The 25059-nt window shown below is 51.7% G+C and overlaps 2 protein-coding genes across 2 annotated transcripts in view; both read right to left on the bottom strand.

Moving 5' to 3' along the window:
• Window positions 1–25059, bottom strand: part of CAPN5 (calpain 5) — a 124805-nt gene that overhangs the window by 21537 nt on the left and 78209 nt on the right. Inside the window, exons 4-7 of the mRNA XM_074943014.1 lie at window positions 8778–8986; window positions 3833–4025; window positions 1420–1613; window positions 131–208 (exon numbers count right to left, since the gene is read on the bottom strand). Of these exons, the coding sequence (XP_074799115.1) occupies window positions 131–208; window positions 1420–1613; window positions 3833–4025; window positions 8778–8986 (674 nt within the window). The remainder of the gene's footprint in view (window positions 1–130; window positions 209–1419; window positions 1614–3832; window positions 4026–8777; window positions 8987–25059) is intronic.
• On the bottom strand, window positions 20751–23566 carry OMP (olfactory marker protein). Its single transcript, XM_074943007.1, has one exon. It carries the CDS (start codon window positions 23515–23517, stop codon window positions 23038–23040), a length of 480 nt encoding a protein of 159 aa, XP_074799108.1. The 5' UTR covers window positions 23518–23566; the 3' UTR covers window positions 20751–23037.

Raw genomic sequence — 25059 nt, 5'->3', positions numbered from 1 at the left:
GGATTATTTTCAGACCGCCCTTTGTTACGTGCTGCGAGTCCTGTGCCAGTTCAATGGGAAATGGTTGGGTGGGAGTAATCAATCCACACAGCTTCCCCTTGACATTGCAGAAAACCCAGCAGGGACTCACCAGAACTCCCCATCGTCTTCCACCGTCATCCCCAGCTTCTCTCTCTCGCTCTTGCTCACCTTCTGCCACTCTTCAGAGCTGCCGAGGGGAACAGAAGGGAATCGTTACTGAGAGAAAAAGGGGAGACATGCCGGGGGTTCAGCTGTTTATTCAGCCCCGAGTGGGGGGGGGAGGAGGGGGCGGAACAAGGCCTGTGCATGACTTTAGCCACATTTGAGCCCTCCAGTGGAGCAAAGGGGATAGACAGCTGGATGGCATAAAGCTTGTGTAGCCCCTGGGCTGCTCTAGATTACACTGGGGGCTAGTTCAATCCCCAAGGATCAGGGGAGTGGGTAAGTGGCTTAGATCTAACATTTCCCTCCCCTCCCTGTGTCCTGAGCAGAGCGCACATTGGCCAGGCTGGGGATCTGGCCCCCAGAGTTTGCAAACCCCACCAGTGTGCCAGACGAGCTTGCAAACTTGAACTTGCGCTGTCTGGCTGATGCAGGTAGAGCAACTACCTCAGGCCCCACCAGTGGGGCGAACAGATTCCACGAGCAGCACGGCAGAGCTGCTTGGCTAACCCAGCAGGGCCAGATCCGAGGCTCCAGCACCAGCCTCAGCAGCACAAAGCAGCTGGAAAGCTGCCCAGAAAGGGGCAGCTGAGGTTTCCCCATGACACAATGTGTGGGGGGGATAGAGCTATGCTGTCTCTACATCACTTGCGCCCCCTACCTCTACGGAGCGGGCATCGGGGTGGGGTGTGCCAGGGCAGAGCATACAATTCTCCCACATTTCTCGCCAGCTCTAAGGTGCCGTAGGTGGAGTCCTACTGGGGGCCACCTTGCCTAGCCCTGGACTGGGGGAGCCAAGAGGTGACTTCAAGCCACCCTCTACTCCCTCTTCAGCAGTGCTGGGTGTAAACAGGCTGAGGATCTGGCCCATAACATCCACTAGACCCTTGATGAACCATATAAAGTCTGCTGGGCCCCAGGGAGAGCGTTCAGCTCTTCGCAATCCCATCGCAAACAGCCCCCGAAGCCAGCGCCCGGCCTGCTCAGGAAAGGGCCTGTGTATATGAGTATTGGAGAAGCCAAACTGCCCATTGCTTGGCTGAGACATCAAGTGGCATCAGAAACATTTTCGAATAGCGAAGGGCCCCGAGTTTCACCAGACAGTCCATCCCATCTTCCCATAACACCCCTCGTCACACCACAGACCCCACAAACACACAGGATCTCGGCTGAGGAACGCTGGTGGGTGGCTGGCTGGCGACCCCCTCCAGGCCCCCTTGCCCCAGCTTTACTCACGTGTCGCTCCATGGGCCGTTCCACTCCCTCTCCCCCCAGGGATTCCGCATCCGGATCATATCCAGCTTCTCCGACTTGAAGAAGGCCAGCAGGCCGTGGCCCAGACGGACTTTCCGCACGTCCGTCACGGCGTAGGCGTGTCCTTTGACAAGACCGCAGTCCAGGCGGGCTTCCATGTCAGCTGCTGTGGTGGCCTGGCCAGGGAAACACAAAGCAGAGCCTCAGGACCGGGGCTTTCAGCTCCAGGAAGGTTATATTCCTGTGATGGTCCGTATCACTATGTTCACCCTGTTTACAAAACTATAATGGATTTTGCACAAAGTAAGCCTTATGAGGTATCATTTGAAAACTCATAATATGCTGTTCATTATTGTCCTGGGAAAATATGAGTAGCAACATTAACATAAGAACGGCCATACGGGGTCAGACCAAAGGTCCATCTTGCCCAGTATCCAGTCTTCTGACACTGACCAATGCCAGGTGCTCCCGAGGGAATGAACAGAACAGGTAATCATCAAGTGATCCATCCTGTCGCCCATTCCCAGCTTCCGGCAAACAGAGGCTAGGGATACCATCCCTGCCCATTCTTGCTAATAGCCATTAATGGACCTATCCTCCATGAATTTATCTAGTTCTTTCTTGAACCCTGTTACAGTCTTGGCCTTCAAAAGGTCCTCTGACAAAGAGTTCGACAGGTTGACTGTGCGTTGTGTGAAGAAACACTTACTTTTGTTTGTTTTAAACCTGCTGCCTATTAATTTCATTTGGTGACCCCTAGTTCTTGTGTTATGAGGAGTAAATAACACTTCCTTATTTACTTTCTCCACACTAATCATGATTTTATAGACCTCTATCATATCGCCCCTTAGTCATCTCTTTTCCAAGCTGAAAAGTCCCAGACTTATCAATCTCTTCTCATATGGAAGCTGTTCCATATCCCTAGTCATTTTTGTCACCCTTTACATTGTATGTAAAGTTATGAGATTCTACTGTATAACATTATTGAGACATATTCCAAGTTTAGAAAAGCAGGTACAAACCGGTTCCTCATAGACAAAAGGCAAACTGACGGCTCAGCCAGGTGTCAACAAAATCAGATGGACTATCACCTGGTCACGTGGCCATTCTTTGGTGGGAAAAAGGGTATGAATGAGAAATTTACATCTTGGCAAAGAAGCAGCTGGAAGTTTGCATCCCCACAGACTTGCTGTCTCCTGTACCCCAGCCGGAGATGAACCAACAGATCCCCACAGCTCTGGGGGTCTCCAGAAGGCAAGAGGCCTCTGAACTCACTCTGGGACCTGCATTACCAGGGTCTCCCTAGCTATGGCTGACTCCCAGCCCACCCCTCCCCCCCACACCAAGGGTTTTCTCCCAGCATGGAGGTGCTTGTGGAAGGTAACTCAGCTTGGGGCTGTAAGAACTTTTCCTAGCAGGCTGCGTGTGGCTGTGGGGCAGGGGAGATTTTACTTCCTTAGTCCTGCCCCTGCCCCCTCCCTGTGCAGATCCCCAAACCCAGGGCGAGCCCGTCCATGGAACCCCAGGAAGGTAGGGAGGGACGGTGCCAAAGAGGCAGCTGGGGGTCTCCTTCTGCACCGAGCAGAGGGCTCCCACTGCATGTGGATCCCCGGTGGAAGAGCTGCCCCATTACAATCTGCAGCTCCAGAAGAAGGGGAGTGGGAAAGCTGAATGTCCTGCGGGGGGAAAGCGAGCGAAGGGAGATGCATGCTGGCTATCAGGGAATGCTGACGCAGTTCGACTATGACACAGTCTCTCGAGGGAAATGCTGGATGCCTCAGCAACCGAGACAGTTAAAATAGCACCAGGCTGGAGAATACACTATAGGGAACAAGCATTCATTTGCAAAAAAGCAGGGGGGTGGGCCAGATCCCGTACACAGACTGTCCCTTCTCCAGGCTCTACAATCCGTTATGACACACGTGCACGGGACGTCGGGAGAGGGGTTCCGTTATCACGGGCGAACCCAGGAAGCACTAGCATCGCAAGTGACCGAGTGACCACATCCATAGCGGGTTGAAAGCAAACCAGCCCAGATGCACGGCAAATCAGCCCATCCTTGTGTAAACCAGCCCAGACGCACTGCCATAGGGACTCCGAAAATAAAATTCTCCCTTACGTGTCCGCATCACCAAGGGGCCCAATTCTGATCTCCCAGGGGAAGATCAGGCGTCACTCCGGCGGCAGAGAGATCTACGGCAGGCTCACACTATCTACCCGGATTGTCAGCTCTTTGAGGCAGGTACCATCCTTTCAGTGTGTGTGTGTGTGTGTGTGTGTGTGTGTGTGCGTGTGCGCGTGTGCGTGTGTGTGCGTGCGCGCAGAGCCCAGCTGATCCCTGACTGGGACCTCTCAGCGTGGCTACCAGACAAATCACAACAGCAACACGTCTTACTTTGATGGAGCAGCTGATGAGCCCTCCCCTGTTGTGGACCTTCAGCACTTGCTCAAAGAGGAGATTTCGTTTGGCTTCGTCGTTAACATAGTTCCCTTCCATCAGGTCGATGGGCTCGGAGACGCCGCCAGTAAAATCTACTAGTGCATCTGCCGTGTTGCCTCCGTCTAGCGCCTCGTAACAGCCGGCCAGCCTGCAAGAGGGGAGGAACGAAGACAGCACGTGTGGAGGTTAGCAGCAGTCACGGGGCTCTAGGAGAGGGTGGGAGCATGGTACAGTCGACTTGCCCAATAATGCCTCCCAGGCTGGGCTCTGTCAGCATCTCCAGGACTGGGTGAGCCTCGACTGGTTTGTGTATTAAACAGGGGTGGTCAAGCAGCTTTTCACTGCGACTGTCCGTCTTCCCTCCTCCTTGCCTCTGCCCCCAGTTAAAAAGACAAACCAAACCCCAAACCACACACACGTAGCTAACAAAGCTGGGCCCATCCTTCATCAGATTTGTTTACTTGCATGTTGTTTCCCTACCCACTCCCCTTTGCAAGGACTGTCTTCTCCAATGGGGCCCCGATCCCAAGGATGCTACCTTACTAAAATAATAAGTCAGCTACCAACCACCACCAAATCTTTGTGAAAATCTCCGGCCAAAACTTTCCTGAGTTTCAAAGAGGTTTGATCGACTTCCCTTCCCTTGGATTTCTCATGAGCTGGGGCAGGAAATGCTGAATGATTGTTTCCACTCCATTTCTGGCTCAAGCAGAAGTGAGGAGTATCAGAAGTCTCTCTGTGTGGCCAGCCCTGCACAAGTTTGGATAAGCAGCAGTGTTTGGTCTTCATCTGAACTGAAGCCATGGGCCAAGATTCTCCTCCTAGCAACCATTCCCCTGTAATTAATAGCAGCAAATGGTTGTGGGGTGTAAGGTACAGGAGTGGGGTCCCTAGACCTAGGCTCTATCCCAAGCTCTGCCTCAAACTTCCTTGAACCACCCAGTAAATCACACAGGCCAACGTTGAACTCAGCAGGAGTAGTGGTTCCTCAATGCCTCTGAAACTCAGGATGATCATATAGGTGCTTAACATCAGGCATGCAAGTTTGAAAATATTGTCCTTGATCTCTGAGCACCTGTTTCAGTGCCTGTAAAATGAAGAAACTAAAACCTAAATTGCAGGGGGGTTTGGTGAGTTTTCACTTGTTCATCGCTTTGAGATCTCGGGACGGAAGTTGCAAAGCACAATTATCATGTTTGCTGTTGTCAAACACAGCACAGGGCTGTTCAACACGTTCAGTTCTACGGGAGCGTTTTCTCCCCTCACAAGGAATCTTGATCAAAAGCTAGTAACAGCTGGAGCGGACTGAAAGGTGTCAATTTTACTTCCTAGGGGCTCCCCCAAATGCTGCCTGGTTTTCATCCAGATGGATATTTGTCCCATCTGAATGTCTCTAGCCAAAACTTCAATGAAATATCACACAGAACTGCTGAGCAGCCCCTGCTTCCATGCAGAAAACTTGGGTAAACCACAAATTTTGCCCCATCTGGACACAAAACCTTAAAATCGCGCAGGGTGCGTTAAGAACGATCTGGACATAATGACAAAGTATTGGGATGAACCAGGCCTCAGTTCTGAGCTTGTGATGAGGCACACTGCTAGAGGAGGGTTACTGCTAGCATTTCAACAGGCCCCGGGGGAAGCATTTCATTTTCATACCAAGCAGGGGCATAGCCATGAGTGAGCCGCAGCCCACCCACTTAGCATCCAGGCCCACCCAAATCAGGGCCGGAGCCCCCCAAATCCACAGGCTGGGACTGCTGGACCCTGGCTGAGTGTCCAGTCGGGTCCCTCTCCTGCCGGTGCCGCACGCTGCTGCCCCGATCTCCAGCCCCAGCTAGGGGTCTGAGCCAGTGGCAGATTAGCCAGTGGGCCAGCGGGCCATGCCCCAGGGCCCTGGCCAATTGTGGGGCCCTGGAAAAATGGGCGCCCCGCGCCAGGGGAGCAGAGTTGGGGTGCAGCGGCTTGCCACACTCCACCTACCGCTCCTGCTGGGGAGCGAGGCAAGCCCTGCTCCCTGGCAGGAGCGCCAGGCAGGTGGAGCAGGGCAAGCCCTCGCGCCTGGCCTCATTTCCCGACAGGAGCACGGGGGACACTGCAGGCGGAAGGGGTGGGGAGGGACCCCCACTTGTCCTGGCCCAGGGCCTCACAAATTCGTAATCCACCTCCGGTACCATGGGGGGAGGTAGCCCCCGTGTCACTGCCGCCCACCCAGTTTTCCTGTCCTAGCTACGTCACTGATACCAAGGTGGGAAATATTCAGTGGCGGGGCCAGTGGACAGGTGACAGCGTCAGAATTCACAGTGCTGAGGCACTCCAGGACGCTCCAGCCCCCAAATGACTTGGATCCTGTAGCTGGGCAAGTTTTGAGCAGATGGCGGAGATGACGTTAACTTAAGGTGGCAGTAAGAAGAATAGACTTCCCGGCCTCTATATTAACAAGTCCCCTAATGGGAGAGCCAGGAGGCTATTGGGAGAGTGGGCTGCTGTGTCCTTCTTAGCCAGAATGAAGAGGCTGGTGACCATCTGTGTCTGGGAAATGGGAGTGGGTGTGGTGCGGAGACAGTAGTTTTCATCTTGTGTCTAAGCCCGAAGTCTCCAACTCCCTGGGCTAGTGTCATGCCTCCCAGCTAAAAGGAGCTGTTAGAGCCCAGGAAACTGGAGCTTCTGGGCCTGAGTTTGATCTCACTTACACTGGTGTGCAGCAGGAGTAATGGCCAAAGCCAAAGGAGTGATACCGGTGCAGAGTGCAGATGTGGACAGAACTGAGGCCTCTGCTATGATGAACTCACTCTCTATTCAAGGGAGAAACCATTACACTGACGGCAAAAATTAGGGGCAAAAACTTTGGGCTAAGTGTGTTTGGGCAAACTCCAGGGGATGTAAAGGCTCTGCTCTGGTTTGCAACCTTGCATGGAGGCCTCACCTGTACCTCTCCACTGCCATGCACCTACGGGGGTGTTTTATATACATGTTCCAACAGGCAGGAATCAACCAGCTGCAGTGATTAGCTAGCTGCCAATTGCATTTACATAGAGACCCCATCGTTATGGCAGGAAGAAAAGTGAGTTTTACCCTCTGGAAACATTTCTAGTTGGGCGTTGCCTGGAATGGGGCTGTTTTAAGGCTTTAGCGGTGGGGTCAGGAGCAGGGCGGCCAGAGAAAGGGCTTCTGGGTGGAGAGTCGAGCTGGTGCGCTTGCTTAGAAGGAGTCCTGCCTTCTCAGATGCTGCAAATCCTCCTCAATTCACCTTGTAAGCTCCCTACACGACCCGGGGGGAGGGGGGGGGGTCAAGAACTGGCAGGGAGAGGTTGGATGGCCAGGTGGAGAGGGCATCAGGAGAGTGAGATGAGGAGCAGGGGGGCGGGGAGGATGGGAGTCCATGCTGGGAGAGAGGGATGGAGCCAGCAGCAGTGGGGAAAGGGATTGAATAGTAAAAAGCATCTCTAGGCCTTGGGCCACTTGGGGCCAGCAGGCGCAATCAGCAGTTGCAGGAGGTTCAAGGTGATTTCCGGGAGGTGGGGAGAGCAGGACGGGGAGCAGTAGCACACATCCTGCACCAGCTGTTTTCAGCACCATCCAGACTCCCTCTGAGCGCTGGAAGCCCCCATATTCACTGCGGGAAGGGTGCCTGCAGTGGGTCCCGATCAGAATTAGCATGCGGCTAGGATTCAGTGCGAGGCCTCGTTAGGGCTAGTTCCCAGGTTTGGATTTGTCACAGCGGAGCCGACGAGGATGCTGCCATCTTGACAGTGTCACGAGATCAGCAGTCCTCCTGAGATTTTGGCTGCATTCAGGGCTATCATGGCAAACAACCCCCTGCCCACTTTTTTAGATCTAACCTGGAACCAGAACTGGGAAGGGTGGGTATAGATGTGGGGGCTTGACTGCAAAATGCTCCCCACACCTTTCTGAAATTCAGAGGGACTCTACTAGTTCCACTAAATGTGATGGTCCATTAAAATAGTTCCAAACTTTTAGCAAGCTCATCCACTCCAGGGAAGATGACAATCACCCTTGACCTGTAAGGAAAAGGTTTGCCAGTGCCTCCCTTCGCCAGGGATAGATACAGAACTTTACAAAGTAAGGACTCGTGATCAATAATAACCATACCTAGCTTTTATACATAGGGTTTTCAGGTGTCCAGTTTTTGACCGGAAAGGCTGGTCAAAAGGGGACCTGGCAGTGTCCGGTCAGATGTACTGACTGGACACCAAAAGTCTGATTACTGCGGGCTGCAGGCGTTGTGGGGGAGGCGTTGGCTCATCAACCCGTGCCAGCCCCTGCTCAGCCGGGGCCGCCTCCTATTTGCATCTCATGGGCGGGCAGGCAGGCTGCAGGCTCCTCATCTGGCTGCAGCTCCTGTCCCAGCCCCGGAGCAGAGGGAGCCCACCTGGGGGAGAAAGCAGGAGGAAGGAAGGTGGAGAGGCTCTAGTCACAGGAGAGCAGGAGGGAGGAGAGCAGTGAGTGATGCAACAGGAGCAAGCCGGGGCCGGGCCTCGGGGGAAGAGGTGGGCAAAGGGGCGGACCTCAGGGGAAGAGGCGGGGCAGTGGATGGAGCCTCGGGGGACTAGGTGGGGCAGGGCAGTCTGGTTTTCAGAAATTAGAAAGTTGGCTACCCTATTTATACGGCATTTGTCATCTGCAGATCTCAAAGCACTTGACAAAGCAGGTCAGTATTATCATTCCCATTTTACTGGTGGGACAAACAGGGGCACAGAAAAGGACTTACCAAAGTCCACCAGCAGGCCTGTGGCAGAGCCAGGACTCAAACCTAGGGCTTCCAAGTCCCAGGTCAGTGCTCTGTCCACTAGGCCATACTGCTTCCCACAGAGCTAAGTACACAGAGCACCAGGCAGGGCTGCAGTTCAGCCTCGATGGCTCTGGCTCGTATACCTACTTGGCATAGGCCTTCTCCACCAGCGCGCACCAGAACTCGTTCTTGGAGTTGGAGTGGCAGTAGATGAGCTGATTGTGAAGTGTCGGCAGGCGGTCGTCTATCACCACGTCCACCCAGTCACCGAATCGCCAGAACTGGAAGTGGAAAATCCCGGCGTAGTTCTCTGGTTTTTCGGCATTCCACTCCTGTTCCTTCCAGTCTGGGATGACCTGTGTTAGTTGGGGGAACAATGGATTATTCACTTGTCCTGGAAAAGAAACTCCTGCCTCCAGCACTAATGCACCAGCACTAATGCAGGGAATATTAGAGTGTCGTGGAGCCTGTTAGAAATTGGGGGGGGGGGTGGGGGTGTCTGCTTCAATGGTTCTCCTATCCCAATATCCCATCTCCGCTATTGGCCAATGACAGCGGCTTCAGAGGAAGGGCAAAGCACCCGGCAAACACGCCTGACTGGTGTACGGGGCCTGCAGCAGTTTAACACGAAACGGATTGAAATGCAGTTACATTGACACAGGTGGCTGTAAAAAAATGGCACCTTCTTAGGTCCCGCTGGGCATGACTCTGGTGTGACCTGTTGACTTTAGTGCTGATTTACATTAGGGGAGGTGAGAGGAGAATCGGACCCTCTGTGTCCGAGTCCTAGGTGCGGACATTACTGGCTGCAACAGAGCAGCAGACATCTCATGATCCACCCTGAGAGCAGGTGCTAGGACCCCACGGTCAGCTTATTCACTCACCAGGTATTGGAGAAGTGGGGACTGTAGGCACTAGGCCAGAAGAGATTCTGTAGGGGACAGTCAAGATAGGGGAGAAAGCTTAGGCCGAGGCATTGTTATTTGTACTGTCAGTTATGCCGAGCCCAAGTATAGGGTAAGTCTGGACAACAGGCTGACTTGATTGGGTGAACTCCACCAGCTCAGACCGCCATTAGCCCTGAAGCCCCAGCACTGCTACAGCAGAGACAGATGTTGCCTGTCGGCTCAATTCCAAATGCAAAATCCTTCCAACTGGTGATGACATCTGAGTTGGTGATGGCCTGTCTGGAGTTCAGACCCCAGCTAGGCCTTGTGGTGCAGGCAGCTCCGACTTGTACCCTGATCATATGTGATCTGAGGTCATTGAGGGGACAAACACTGAAGCCCCCAGCATCCAGTGTAATTCCACTGGTTCTGCTGCCAACAGAGAGGCAGAAAATACTCTGCGAGGAAACAGTGTCGCTCTTAATAAGGGACGGCACTAGAGGAGACCTCAGAACCCTCCAGTTTGAAGTACAATTTCCTCTGATCATCACCAGGCCCGAAACAAGATTGTTAGTGATGCTTATGCATGTAGCACAGGAATTGCTTAAGAGAGTGGATGGGTCTGGCCAGGCAGGCACCCAACGCGCCTCTGAGTTGGCCTGGGAGAAAGAGAGGGTGACCTACTCTGAACTGAACCCCCATGTGACGATTCAGCCGAAGCCCAAACAGCCCAGCAGGCGGGCTGGAAAATACCCCCCGCAAAACTCCAGCGCGGCATCAAACCTTCTCTTGGAAGCTAAACCCAGCAAGAGCCTTGTTTTGTGGATTTATTTACTTAACCCTCTTCCAAAGTCACATCAGCTAAACTGGAAAAAGGCGCCCCAGGTCTGAACAAGAATGTCCCCGTTCACATTCACCCCTTACCTCACAGACGACTTACAAAGGGATCTCACAACCTGCATAATGTCCCATGGAGACATGCCCTAAATAAGGATGTTCTCTAGTTATGCCCTGGGAAAGCTGGGCCTCTCCCTTTGTGGCAGGGAAGGGAGGAACCTAAGTAGTACCAAAGCCTCCACAGAGCAGCCCGCAGCCACAGCACACACTGGGTGCTTGTGTGGGAAGATTCCTCCCTCGCCCCGGGCATCGACTCAGCCTAGCTATTTGCTCCAGGTGCCAGCCTGAAGCTGTGGCCCTTAGCAACGACCCTCTCCACAGAATTCATTTTATTTTCCATGCTACAGCGGGTGCCATCCAGATCTTGGCCTTTGCCATTCCTGATAGTTAAAGATACATCAAGATATTCGTTATGCCTTTCGTGCCGCGCCCCGCCAGCGCAGCTCGCTGCAGGACAATGCCCCGCCAGCGTCCCGCGCTGCAGTACCATACCCCACGAGCTACTGCCGCAGTACCATACCCGAGGAGTACAGCTGACTGCCGTACAACACCCTGCCAGCATGGCTCGCTGCAGTACCACGTCCTGCCTAATTGCCATAAACTCCTTTCAAAAGCCAGCTCGCTCCCTGAAGTGGTTCTGATCAATAGACTGAACAGAGAGAGCCCTGAGAATGAGGGATCTGAGATTTCCAGGAACAGTTTGTGTCAATGAAGACATCTGCGCTCCCTCTGGGAAGCTGCCAGCAACGGAGTATACAGCACTCAAACCCACCTCCCCATCGATTCGCTCCTGACTGCAGATCACACTAATTAACCGTCATATTGGGCCATTGTGTTAATCAACTCACTTTTCATGCAGGCCTGTGAGTCATTAAACCATTTCTTACAGGTGACTTCCCAGCCAGAGTTTAACGCAGCCATGCCCAGCAGGAGACCTGCCCGTAGTCCAAGAGCTGCTGAGAAATCTCAGGAGCCCAACATCTCCACTGACAGCCTTTTACTCTGAAAGGCTGGTGAAAATGGCCAGCACCACAGACATCAATGGGAGCAGCATCCGAGCTGCAGAGATCAGCAGCAGCATTGCAAACGCTCCACGCAGCCTCACCAACGTGCCTCCGCACTGCCCTAAGCTAAGTCTCCCCAGCCTGTTCGGTCCTCGGTCTCACTGCATGGATTCCCGAGTGGTTAGTGAGATGGATCCTAGGCTGACACCACCAACTCCTTTCACTCAGGGCCCAGAACCACTGTTAAGTGATGAGGGCTGTTGCCCACAACTGACTTGGGCTGGACTTGACCTGAGATACAGGCTCTGAACCACAGAGAACAGTGCTTAGCTGGACAGGAGCTCGAGCTCTGTGGTGTCCCCTAGAAGCTCCAATCAAGATCCCCCTTGTGCTAGGTGCTGTACATACACATAGTGGGAGATGGACCGTGCCCTAAAGAGCGGGTACGATGAAGGATGGGAGGGGAAACTGAGGCACAGAGCGGTGATGTGACTTGCCCAAGGTCACACAGGAAGCCTGTGGCAGAGCAGGGAGAAAAACTTAGATATCCTAAGTCTCCGCCCAATGCCTTAGAGCGCCAGCTCATCCCTCCTCTCAGAGCAGCACCAGCAATGAACCTAGAAGTAGTTTGTGGGTTACACCTTCCACAGAAGGGGTGCTGCAATGTGCCATTATAATAATGAACATACCAATCCCATATATAGGGCTTCTGATCCATAGATTTCAAAGCACTTTACAAAGGAGGTCAGCACCACTGTCCCCATATGTAGATGGAGAAACTGAGGCACAGGGCGGTGACATGTCCTATCCAAGACCACCCAGCAGGCCAGTGGCAGAGATGGACCAGCACCCAGCTCAACCAAGTCCCAGGCCAGTGCTCTTCACATTAGGCCACACTGCCTTCCTCTCTTCCAGATGATAAGTGGGTGCTCCCAAAGCCCCAATTCCTCAGGAGAAACAGAGGCCCAAACCAAAGTTAAGGATCACTCGTGACAGGATACACTGAGCTATAGTAGATTCACTCTGAGCAACTCTAGCCTGTAATCACAAAGCTTCAAGGAGCTGACTTCAATTTCACTTTGCTGTAGAGAATCCCCAGGAGCTCCTCTGGCAAACACCAAATGAAGGCAGAAACAATGCCAGAAATGACTAGTTGTGGTCACGGAAAAGGGCAAAAAGAAAAGGAGTACTTGTGGCACCTTAGAGACTAACCAATTTATTTGAGCATGAGCTTTCGTGAGCTACAGCTCACTTCATCGGATGCATACTGTGGAAATTGCAGAAGACATTATATACACAGACACCATGAAACAATACCTCCTCCCACCCCACTCTCCTGCTGGTAATAGCTTATCTAAAGTGATCATCAAGTTGGGCCATTTCCAGCACAAATCCAGGTTTTCTCACCCTCCGCCCCCCCACAGACAAACTCACTCCCTTGCTGGTAATAGCCCATCAAAAGTGACCACTGTCTTCACAAAGTGTATGATAATCAAGGTGGGCCATTTCCTGCAGAAATCCAGGTTCTCTCACCTCACGAAAGCTCATGCTCAAATAAATTGGTTAGTCTCTAAGGTGCCACAAGTCCTCCTTTTCTTTTTACCTATATCTGTGCTATTGAAGTCCTCAAATTGTAGTTTAAAGACTTCAAGGAGCAGAGAATCCTCCAGCAAGTGACCCGTGCCCCATGCTACAGAGGAAGGCGAAAAACCTCCAGGGCCTCTTCCAATCTGCCCTGGAGGAAAATTCCTTCCCAACCCCAAATATGGCGATCAGCTAAACCCTGAGCATATGGGCAAGATTCATCAGCCAGATACTACAGAAAATTCTTTCCTGGGTAACTCGGATCCCACCCCATCTAATATCCCATCACAGGCCATTGGGCCTATTTACCAGGAATATTTAATTACCAAAACCATGTTATCCCATCAGACCATCTCCTCCATAAACTTATCGAGTTTAATCTTAAAGCCAGGTAGATCTTTTGCCCCCACTGCTTCCCTTGGAAGGCTATTCCAAAACTTCACTCCTCTGACGGTTAGAAACCTTCGTCTAATTTCTACTCTAAATTTCCTGGTGGCCAGTTTATATCCATTTGTTCTTGTGTCCACATTGGTACTGAGCTTAAATAATTCCTCTCCCTCTCTGGTATTTATCCCTCTGATATATTTATAGAGAGCAATCATATCTCCCCTCAGCCTTCTTTTAGTTAGGCTAAACAAGCCAAGCTCCTTGAGTCTCCTTTCATAAGACAAGTTTTCCATTCCTCGGATCATCCTAGTAGCCCTTCTCTGTACCTGTTCCAGTTTGAATTCATCCTTCTTAAACATGGGAGACCAGAACTGCACACAGTATTCCAGGTGAGGTCTCACCAGTGCCTTGTATAACGGTACTAAAACCTCCTTATCCCTACTGGAAATACCTCTCCTGATGCATCCCAAGACCGCATTAGCTTTTTTCACGGCCATATCACATTGGCAGCTCATAGTCATCCTATGATCAACCAATACTCCAAGGTCCTTTTCCTCCTCCGTTACTTCTAATTGATGCGTCCCTAGCTTATAACTAAAATTCTTGTTATTAATCCCTAAATGCGTGATCTTACACTTCTCACTATTAAATTTCATCCTATTACTATTACTTCAGTTTACAAGGTCATCCAGATCCTCCTGTAGGATATCCCTGTCCTTCTCTAAATTGGCAATACCTCCCAGCTTTGTATCATCCGCAAACTTTATTAGCATACTCCCACTTTTTGTGCCAAGGTCAGTAATAAAAAGATTAAATGAGATTGGTCTCAAAACCGATTCAAACATGTCCATAAAGTTAAGCAAGTCCTGAAGTGTCTTCCTGAACTGGGGCCTTAAAACCTCTCTCTGTCCTAATGCCACAGATTATTCCCAGCTGGTACTGGGCAGGAAAGCAGCCAACTGAGAATTCTGCTTTTTGGCTAATTCCAGTTCTAGTGTCTCTTCATCCTCCTCTTCACCCAATCCTTGCTTGCCTCTTTCCTGTCTCTCCCCTTTCCACCTGATGCTTCCTATCTGACACGGAGAGCATAAGCTGCCTTCAGGAGACTGTCTTCTTTGTTACCTGTCTCTACACACCTAGCAGAATGGAGTCCTGATCTCTTTAGAAAAGCTGGACGAACAAAAGTCCATGGGGCTGGATGCGCTGCATCCGAGAGTGCTAAAGGAGTTGGCGGATGTGATTGCAGAGCCATTGGCCATTATCTTTGAAAATTCATGGCGATTGGGGGAAGTTCCGGACGACTGGAAAAAGGCTAATGTAGTGCCCATCTTTAAAAAAGGGAAGGAGGAGGATCCGGGGAACTACAGGCCAGTCAGCCTCACCTCAGTCCCTGGAAAAATCATGGAGCAGTTCCTCAAGGAATCAATTCTGAAGCACTTATAGGAGAGGAAAGTGATCAGGAACAGTCAGCATGGATTCACCAAGGGCAAGGCATGCCTGACTAATCTAATTGCCTTCTATGACGAGATAACTGGCCCTGTGGATGAGGGGAAAGCGGTGCACGTGTTGTTCCTTGACTTTAGCAAAGCTTTTGACACGGTCTCCCACAGTATTCTTGCCAGCAAGTTAAAGTAGTATGGGCTGGATGAATGGACTATAAGGTGGACAGAAAGTTGGCTACATTGTCGGGCTCAACGGGTAGTGACCAATGGCTCCATGTCTAGTTGGCAGCCGGTATCAAGTGGAGTGCCCCAAGGGTCGGTCCTTGGGCCAGTTTTGTTCAATATCTTTATAAATGATCTGGAGGACGGTGTGGATTGCACCCTCAGCAAGTTTGCAGATGACGCTAAACTGGGAGGAGAGGTAGATACGCTGGAGGGTAGGGATAGGATACAGAGGGACCTAGACAAATTAGAGGATTGGGCCAAAAGAAATCTGATGAGGTTCAACAAGGAGAAGTGCAGAGTCCTGCACTTAGGACAGAAGAATCCCATGCACTGCTACAGAATGGGGACCGAATGGCTCAGCAGCAGTTCTGCAGAAAAGGACCTAGGGGTTTGTAGCCAGACAGCCAGCCCCCTCCCCCCCCTCAGACCAGCATTGCTGGGAACACACGGAACAGGGCACTTAACATAAATTCCAGCACAGCCTTTGAAGCTGTGAAAAGCACAGGTGTGCTGCTACAATGTGCCTCTGGGAACATATACAACGATTAGGCTCACAGCAGGCAGAGGCGCTGTGACAGACATGGCTCTTAGCCCCTACTAAATAGCGTGATGAACACACACCAACATCCTAGGTGGGAAAATATTTACCCTAATAAAAGGAATGTCCAGTAGTCGACACTTATTGTTTCTCTCCCTTGCAAGTGTAAACTACTCTTGCGAGAGCTGGCGTCGCCCAGACAGACCAGCCCCAATTTGGCATAAGAAAGGAGAAAGAGAATAAAGGAGTACAGAGGTATAAGTAGGGGACCTACAGCACCATGATTTTTTGAGTGCTTTTCACTATCTGCTGGTCAGATAAGTGACAGCCTCCCAAGGCTTCTGCAGCTAAGAGGGTCCCTAAGCCTTGTCCCTTATTCGTCTTTCCGCGGAATTGAGTGACCGATCCTGGCTTGGCACCGCTGGAATCGAGAGATGCAAGGAGGGTAAGACGCACCCACACCTGATCTCCTATCTTTAGTGTACACATATTTTGAAATAGAGCTCTATACTTTGTTTTCTTTCTTTGGGATTGTGGCTTCAGTTTTGTAACTTGTTTGTGTGTGTAACATCTCTACATTTAAATAAGTAGGCACTAGCAATTTTGTAACCACATGATTAGAATCTAGTTTAATAAATTTTGGTAACCATTTGTGCATAAGCCTGACTTGTTTCTCTGGTTTACTGTAAAGCAGCCAACACAATTAAAGAACCTCAGCCGTTTTGGCTATAAAGCCTGGCCATTAGGTGAGAGTACTAAGAGCCTAGCGTTGAGTTATGCCGCCTCCACGGGGCAAACTCTTGGGGCGCCTGTCAGTTAATCCTGACTGCCCGCTGCGAAGGAGCTCTGAGCTCTAGCAGTTAAAGTCACGGGTGGTTAGGACCTTGGGGCATCCGTCAGCCTAGCCCGGGCTGCCCGCCGCGAAGGGACAGTGCGTCCTAGCAGTTAAAGTCACGGATGGTATAAAACGGGCATAGCTGGCACCTCACCAAACATCCTTGGCCATCGGCTAACAGGATTACAGTGGACGAGAAGCTGGATATGAGTCAACAGTGTGCCCTTGTTGCCAAGAAGGCCAATGGCATTTTGGGATATATATGTAGGGGCATTGCCAGCAGATCGAGGGACGTGATCGTTCCCCTCTATTCGACATTGGTGAGGCCTCATCTGGAGTACTGTGTCCAGTTTTGGGCTCCACACTACAAGAAGGATGTGGAAAAATTGGAAAGCATCCAGCGGAGGGCAACAAAAATGATTAGGGGACTGGAACACATGACTTATGAGGAGAGGCTGAGGGAACTGGGATTGTTTAGTCTGCGGAAGAGAAGAATGAGGGGGGATTTGATAGCTGCTTTCAACTACCTGAGAGGTGGTTCCAAAGAGGATGGTTCTAGACTATTCTCAGTGGTAGAAGAGGACAGGACAAGGAGTAATGGTCTCAAGTTGCAGTGGGGGAGGTTTAGGTTGAATATTAGGAAAAACTTTTTCACTAGGAGGGTGGTGAAACACTGGAATGCGTTACCTAGGGAGGTGGTGGAATCTCCTTCCTTAGATATTTTTAAGGTCAGGCTTGACACAGCCCTGGCTGGGATGATTTAGTTGGGGATTGGCCCTGCTTTGAGCAGGGGGTTGGACTAGATGACCTCCTGAGGTCCCTTCCAACCCTGGTAGTCTACGATTCTATGACAGAGGGTCCTAGCTGCTACTATAACAGCTATACTAAAGAAGAAGAAGTTTGGAGGGAAAAAATGTTTTAATTATTTTTAAAAGATTAATAATAGTGAATATAGATTAGAAAATGTGACCATTCCTCATGCAGGGCAGCAAATCTAAAGGTCACTGTGGAGAGGGCTTTGTCATGGTGGACAAGGGGCTGAGATTTCTGATTGGAGATGGGCTCCTAGTTTAGCTCATTACTTACATACAGGGGAGTAGTGAAATAGTGCCTTGTTGACCGGTATTGTCTCATTGTTTCCTTGTTCCCCCCATCTGTTGACATTTCCCTTATTCTTAGACTGTCAGCTTTTTGGGGCAGGGGCTGTCTCTGTGTTCTGTGTTTGTACAGCACCTGGCACAATGGAGTTCTGGTCCATGATTGGGGCTCCTAGGTGCTACGATAATAAAAATAAATAATAATAATATGAACAAGGCTGAGAAAAGCTAGCAGGCTGAACTGTGACCCAGTATGGCTACTTGTTGTGCTGGGGGAATGGAGATTGGGCGAAGTGGAGCTGTTGGGAAAGCTGGGTGTGTATGGGGGTGTGATGGGGCACCTGTCCCACTCTGGGCTCTACAGGGTTAATAGAGCCCTCGGGAGGCTGCACAGGAGGCAGCCGATCAGAGAGGGGCTACAAGGAGCAGCCAATCAGGGCTTGGCTGGCCCATATAAGAAGGGTTGCAGCTTCAGTCACTCCCTGGAGCTTGAGAATGGAAGAGAACTGGCTGCTTTGCAGGCTAAAGGCAGCAAGCACCCTGGACAGAGCAGTGCTGTAGGCAGACACCAAAGGAGCTAAAGGCAGCTCGTGGGGGGCTGCAGGGATTTGCCAGCTGAGGCCCTGAGATAAGGGGCAAAGAGGGTGCTGGGGCCGTGAGGAAGTGGCCCAGGGAAATCTACTGAGGAGTTGGAGAGGGCGCTGCAAGCAGCAGCTATCTACAGGGTCCCTAGGCTGGGACCTGGAGTAGTGGACTGGCCTGGGTTCCCTCCTGCCCGCTGTCCCCACTTGCCATTGAGGAAGTGGCTGGACTAAGGGACTGCAACATTCCCCCAGAAAGGCTGTGTCATGAAGAGGGCTGTGTCATGAAGAGGATGCTGCGGTCCTAGGAGTGACCTGGGCCCCTGGAGCAGATGTGACGGTGGTGAGATGCCACCAGAAGAGGGTGCACTGGCTAGCAAAGCTGATCCCAGGACAGCCAGCAGGGGGCACCGCAGTGGTGAGTCCCACCCCGTCACAGGAGGGCAGAGGGGAGAACGGTGTGATGATCAGAGATGGGGGGAGGAGGGATTGTTGGGGTAAATCAGTGTTATGCAGGCAGCGAGGGAAGCCCAGCACTTCTGTGCCAAGGCATTTCCACTTGAAGTAGCACAATGGGGATCCCTTCCTTACCTCCCCAGTGCATCAAGGAAGTAGTGGCGTCGGTGGCTCTTGATGTGTCAATGCCTGGTTGGTTCCTATGGCGCTGCTCCAAGGCGTTTGGTGCAGGGACACTGGCCTTCCCTCTGCTCCAGGCTCCTTGCCCAGCCACAGACCCTCCCCCCGCTTCTCCAGCCTCAACCACATACAAGCCTGTTTCCCCACTGTGCCCCGCTAACCTTGTCACTGCCGCCACTTGCCGGGTACCCCACCCCTGCTGTGCCCCCCATCCCTGCTCATCCCCCTCTCCCCAGAGTCTCATCTCTCCCCACAACCCACCTCCATGCACCCAGCTGCCCAGTTTTGCCTCCACAGTCTCTGTGTGAGATGTTATCAGAATAAGCACTGGCATTTGATGCATGGCGTTCATGGGGACTGGAGCTATTCAGCCAGAGAAAGCTACCGAAATGAGGCAAACTTTCAAAAAGGAGCATTTTAAAACGTTGCCTCTTGCAAGCACCGGTAGCTACTTCACTAACAAAACAGCACAGATTGTGATGCCAAACCTGGAGCCTAACTTCAGTCATTAAAGCGCAGTTCAGAGGGATTTCAGAGCAAATCCCAGGAGAACCAGAACCATGGAGTCGCTACAAACACCTCCATGATCTGCAGACCACCGGGTTTTTACTTCCTTAGTAACCAGGGCAGCTAGCCCTGGTTCATCCTGACAGAGGCGTGGACACATGGCCACCACCCCGCTCACCATTTACTTTGTGCATTGTAGACATGTTTAGCCAGCCCTCCTGGCTCGCTGTGTCATATACCAGCCCAGAATGCAAGCCACCCCACGGGCTAGCCCCCTGGAATTCCCAGAGGCACTGCTCCAAGCACAGGGTGGCAGGTAGGTGCACACAGCTCAGTGATAGCGGAGAAGGCCCAGCCCAGGCCATATTTGCTGCAAGAGGGTCAAGTGAGAGAGTCACACAATGGTCACAAAAGCACAGTGGTATACATAGTGCGGGCAGGGCTGCACGGCGTTTGTACATTGTGAAGTGATTTGATTTATCTCATAGCCCACAAGAATCCCATGGGAGGACACAACATGGTGGGTACACACCACTGATCCACCAGGTCCCATTCATGCCCTTGTACCATCTCTTCCTAACCACGACTTTGGAACAACCACAGAAGAGACAGCCCCAGAGAATCCACCCCAGGTTTTCCATTGAGCCCAGGGCAGGCTGGGACAGGACTGTGGGAATGAGTGGGTGCTGTGGGAGCTCATCTCTGTGCCTCGACTCAAGGAGCCCCCAGACTCCAAGGACGCAGCACTCAGTGGGGGGGGGGAATGACTGACAAAGGGCTCCAACGAAGGAAAGCAGAGGCGCAATAAACCACACAGCTCCGAGTCTGATTTTCAGGAGAGCTTGGGGAATTGTTTTTTTTTAAAACAGTAAATGCCAATTAAGAAACGAGGCATCTGTGACTGGGGAAGAATGGTCCTGTGGGGGGGAGAACTCAGGGACATCATTTCATTAACAGGAGGCAAAGAGTGGGGTTCTCTCTGGGGACCTCCCCGACTCCGAAGGAGGGAGACCCAAGCTGTGCCTGTCATGAGACCTACATACAAACCAGGTGAAGCCCATCTCTGTGCAGAAAGGCTGGTGCATCACTTAAGCCATTTTCTGAGGATAAAGGGGCGCTCAGGACTTTCTGCTCACCCCTGTGCAGAAGGTCAGTTTCAGTAATGAGGCCAGACCCTCGGCTACTGTACGCTGGCACTGCTCCAGGGGCATGGAAGTTGGCTAATGTCCCTTCCCCCAAACGGTGATGTCGATCTGAGATACACCGAGGAATCAGAACATCCTCTCTCTCACTCAATAGCTACATGAGCAGTTACATTTCCAGCTACACAGCTCACTCCAGGAACGAAGTTATTACATTTTACAGATCTTAAGCTCTGCAGTGTGTGTGGGGGGGGGGGGGAGGAAGACACCTAAAAATGGGGGGAAGATGTGTGGGTTCTCCTTTATTGTGTGTAAGACCAGGGCATTTTAGGTCAGAGGGAGACACATCCAACCTCATTCCTCAAGGGCTTTTATTTTCCATTGTACACAAATACATACCCAGCAGGATAAGCGCAGCATGAACTCGACACAGGCGGTGAGACACAAACAATGAATTACTGTTCAAGTGTCCTGACGACTCATAACAGCGATTTCAGTAATGGCTAGTGCTGGGACAGTCTGATTGGCCCATGTGGCATTTCAGGCCAGGAGCCAAACTCTGCTCTGGGATGTGTGTGGGTGGTTTCGGTGGAAGGTTCCTGTTAAAATCCCAGAGCAAAATCTGGCCCAAAGTTGCTACGTTTTGTGACAAAAGGGAATAGGAAAAAATGCTATTCCTGATCACCGGGTGCCTCATTTCTTCAGGGAACGGCTCTAAACAAAGACAGAGAGAGCCAACAAATAAAAGTGACAGCACAGAAGAATGCACCGGCCATGTTGTTGTTTTCTCCTGAAAAGACCCATGTTTCTCTGGTACCACAGTTAAGGGAGCTCTCTTCTGCACGTGTCTGATGTTGTCTCACCAGCTTGCATGACTCTCCGGCACATTTGCCTGCCTTCCGGCCCCACACCTTTGCTGCGTACGCAGTGGCTGCCACTCCAGCTGCTTCCACGCTCGCCTTGCAGTTCAGAGTCTCTCTTTGGCAAAGAAATGAGCTTTCCCCATCCCCTGCACAGGGAAGCTTGTATATATCAGCTATAAAAATAAGGATGAACTTTGGGTAAGATCAAAGCATGAGAACTGAGCTGAGGTGGGTTTGTTTTTCATGCAATGACATAATATATACCCCCGGAACAACTCTTAGTGCTTTGTCCTGCAAACACGCTCAGGTGTAATCCTGTTCAGGACCATGGGACAAAGAGTAGCATGTACTTAGCATTTCCATAGCACTTTTCAGTGGTGGTTCTTAAACTGCTTTACAAAAGAGGGTCCATATCATCACCTCTTTCACAGAGGGGAAACTAAGGCACGGAGCAGTTCAGTGACTTGCCCAAGTTCACACACCAACCCGCACAATGGTAGTGCTGTGAAGAGAACCCAGGTCTCCAGCTTCCACCCACATAGCCTATACACCAGACCATGGTGCATGTGACGACACCCCCTACAAAGCTCTATGCCCGGCAGGAAGCGTTAGCAGTAACAGTCCCTTAGGTGGTAAGCTCTTTGGTGCAAGGGAAGTTTCTTATTCTACCGCTTGTAAAGCACTAGGCAAGCTTACAGCCTTAGGTAAATAATTAATAACCAATATATTTCTATGTGAGCTTGGAGAGATCACACACCTGTACTGTACTCTACAAAGGAAGAACACTGCAGAAGACCCACATCTGGCTCAGAGCTACACAGGGTTAAACTCTTTTCAGAAACCTTTGCTCTGCCCCTATAACTTTCTTAGCTCGGCACACTGCAGCAGATTGATCTTCCAACTGTTTTCAATACATAACATCCCCAGGCAGCACATTGTCACCGAGTTCAATTTGTACCACAGCAAGGCAAATGCACCGTGAGAGTTACTCGCTGTGCAGCAGGGAACAGATGAGCTGCTGACATTAACATGGGTCCAAAGCCTCACTGGGGTTTGACCAGCTGAAATTTGCAAAAGTGGCCATTGATTTCCGATGCATTAGGAGAGGGCGTGAGGGGCACCCCGAGACTCCCTGGGGCATGATCTTCAGAGGTGCTGAGCTCCACAGATCCAGCTGAGGTCAACGTGAGCTGCAGACGTTCAGCTCCTCTGAAAACACGTCTCTGGAAAGCTGGCTATCCAAAGTCACCTGACACCTTTGAAAATGATGGCCTTGAGACTGGAGCTCAGAGCGCTGGTCTGCGTCACCTTCCTTACTCCACACGACGACATGCAGTAGAGATCCTTAATATTTCCATGAGACCTTTAACTTCTATGTAAGGCAGTCGGTCAGGTTTGATCAGGGCAGGCCCACAGCTTTCCAGTCAGCTCGTCCCCATCTCAGCAGGCTGCCAGTCAAACAGCTCGCCTTGCACAGCTGAATTAACTAGCATGCAATACTGCATTCTAGGCTACTAAAGCAACCGTCCTCTCCATCCATCCAGCCACAAGACACAACCTGCTGGGGAAAGTCTCCCGGCACAGTGGGGAGCAGCCGGGGCAGCGTTATAGTCACCTGCCTATTCTCAAACCATGACTGCCGGCTGCGAATCAACATGGCACACATTTTTTGTCATGCTGTCCCCTTTAAAAGAAATGACCAATCACTGAATCGAAGCGAAGAGAAGGAAACATGAAGAGATTGGGGGCAAGAGGTGTGGGATCTGCCCAGGATGGGATCGATCAGGCTTTGAACACTACGGAGCACTTGAGGTGGGCTGGGTCGAGGCCATCGGTGAAGGAGAGGAGGAAGTACATCACCTTGCGGATCTTGGCCAGCTCCATCAGCCTCTCCCCGAACTCCTGGGCATCCGCCTCGTTACATTCCACTTCCTTGGTCCCTGGCTGCTTCCAGAAGATGCCCACTGGCTCCAGCAGCTGTCTGTTCATGAGGTTGGTGAGGTCGGGCGTCCAGTGCTGGGAGGTGCCCATCACCGTCACCTTCCCCGCTTTCTCCATCTGGATCTTCCAGCGCAGGAAGTACAGGTTGTGCTGCTGGACGAAATCCACCCTGTAGATGTACTCGTTGGGCCGCAGCAGCTTCTCGCCATCCTGCGGCCGCTCGTTCCTCTGCTGGAGACTCTGTGCCCGCAGCCGCATGCACCTGGTGAGCTGGACGTCCTGGACGAAGGGGAACTCAAGCTCCGAAGCGCGGCCAGCCATCGCCTCTGCCTCTCTCCTCCCCGGCTCAGTTCTCAGCACTGTTTGACTCTCCAGCAGGCCATCCTGGGAAAATGCAAATCTGAAGCCAATCGGCCCTCCCTCCCCGGTCCCAGCGGTGCTAGGCAACCTGGGTCAATGACGCAAAGTGCCCTCAGGGTTTCCTCTGGGTGCCCTCTTGTCTCATTTGCAGATGAGGAACAGATCCTGCCACTGTACAATAATCTATAGGGACGGGATCTCTGATGTCAGCCTCCCTGACAACCTCCTTGACAACCGCTCCCATGCAAGCCAGAGCACAGTTGTTTGTATTTAAATGAGGCCTCTTGCAGCGAGGCCACCAAGTTACAGCACTGGGCAGCAGGACACACAGGGACATAGCTCCAAGGGCCACCTGCTCTCTCAGAGAGACCATCTTAGGGGCCAGGCTGTGCCCAGCCGCTGCAGAGGCAGATGGCCACAGGGAACCTCTCTGCAAGGATCCCGTCCTGAGCACAAAGGCTACTTCCTGCTAGCCCCACCTAAGGGGGCAGAGGAAGTGGCTCTGCCCCGAGGCATGATGGTACTGAAGGGGTCTAGCAGTGGGGTGGGCAGACTCCCCTTTACAGCTGCTGTGGAGGTCTTGAAGGCAGTGGCTCCCTGTGAGAGGTAAAACCTGCCAGGGCCCCTGCTAGGGTGGGACAACTCAGAACCATCCCACAACACTGAGCAATGGCTAAAAGCTACAACTGGGCTGGAAGTATTTACATCCACAGTTCTAGAAGTAGCATGGGATAGGCCTGATTTCCATGGGTCTGTCCTGCCACCTTGGAGGACAATCATGGGGTCCTGCGTTTAGATGATCCGAGCGTGTGTGTGTAATGGTTGCAGTACTGGACTGGGGGTCAGGACTCCTGGGTTCTTCTATTCCCAGCTCTGCCGCTGACTCACTGTGGCCTCTGCTTATAGGGGTGTTGTGGGACTTAACATTTGGAAATTACTTTGGGAGCATGAAATAAAAGGTGCTGTATAAACATGAGGTATAGTTATTATCCTAGGACAACACAGCACCAGGCTGCAGTGTCGCATCAACTCGCAACAGCCCAGCAGGGACACACAGCCACGCAACGTCATCCCTCAAGGGCATGATTTCACGGGTTAACCAGTGTGTCACCCTACAGGACACACATGTGCTCAGGTCATGTCCTGAAGCAACGGGCTACTGAAAAGGTGTCGAGAGCTCAGCTCAGTGCAAAAAGCGACAGAGGTCAGGAACTCCATCAGAATCATTTTACTGTGAATGCCGGGGATCGACCTGCCTGCCCCTATTTCTCAAGCTTGGGGAGATCCGCACCGAGGTTGCTAACAGCTGCACAGAGGGACAGGGTGATAGCACCACAGCAGGGAACAAGTGAGGTCTAATAATAGCCCCACGCCTTCCCGCTGTCCTAGGCTTGTTTACTGGCTCACAAGCACCTTTAGGAACAACTTTCCATCCTGCCCAGGGGCTTTAAAGTTAAACATATTCAGTGACCGTTCAGTAGCTGAGCTCCCGGTGCTAGTCAC

The sequence above is a fragment of the Natator depressus genome, chromosome 1 (assembly GCF_965152275.1).
Source record: "Natator depressus isolate rNatDep1 chromosome 1, rNatDep2.hap1, whole genome shotgun sequence".
In the NCBI taxonomy this organism is placed as follows: Eukaryota; Metazoa; Chordata; order Testudines; family Cheloniidae; genus Natator; species Natator depressus.
Note: the sequence above shows the minus strand (reverse complement) of the source record. Positions and strands in the feature narration are given on the sequence as shown.

Coding starts and splice junctions, on each gene's coding strand:
- OMP (XM_074943007.1), bottom strand. CDS start 23,517: ATGGCTGGCCGCGCTTCGGAGCTTGAGTTCCCCTTCGTCCAGGACGTC.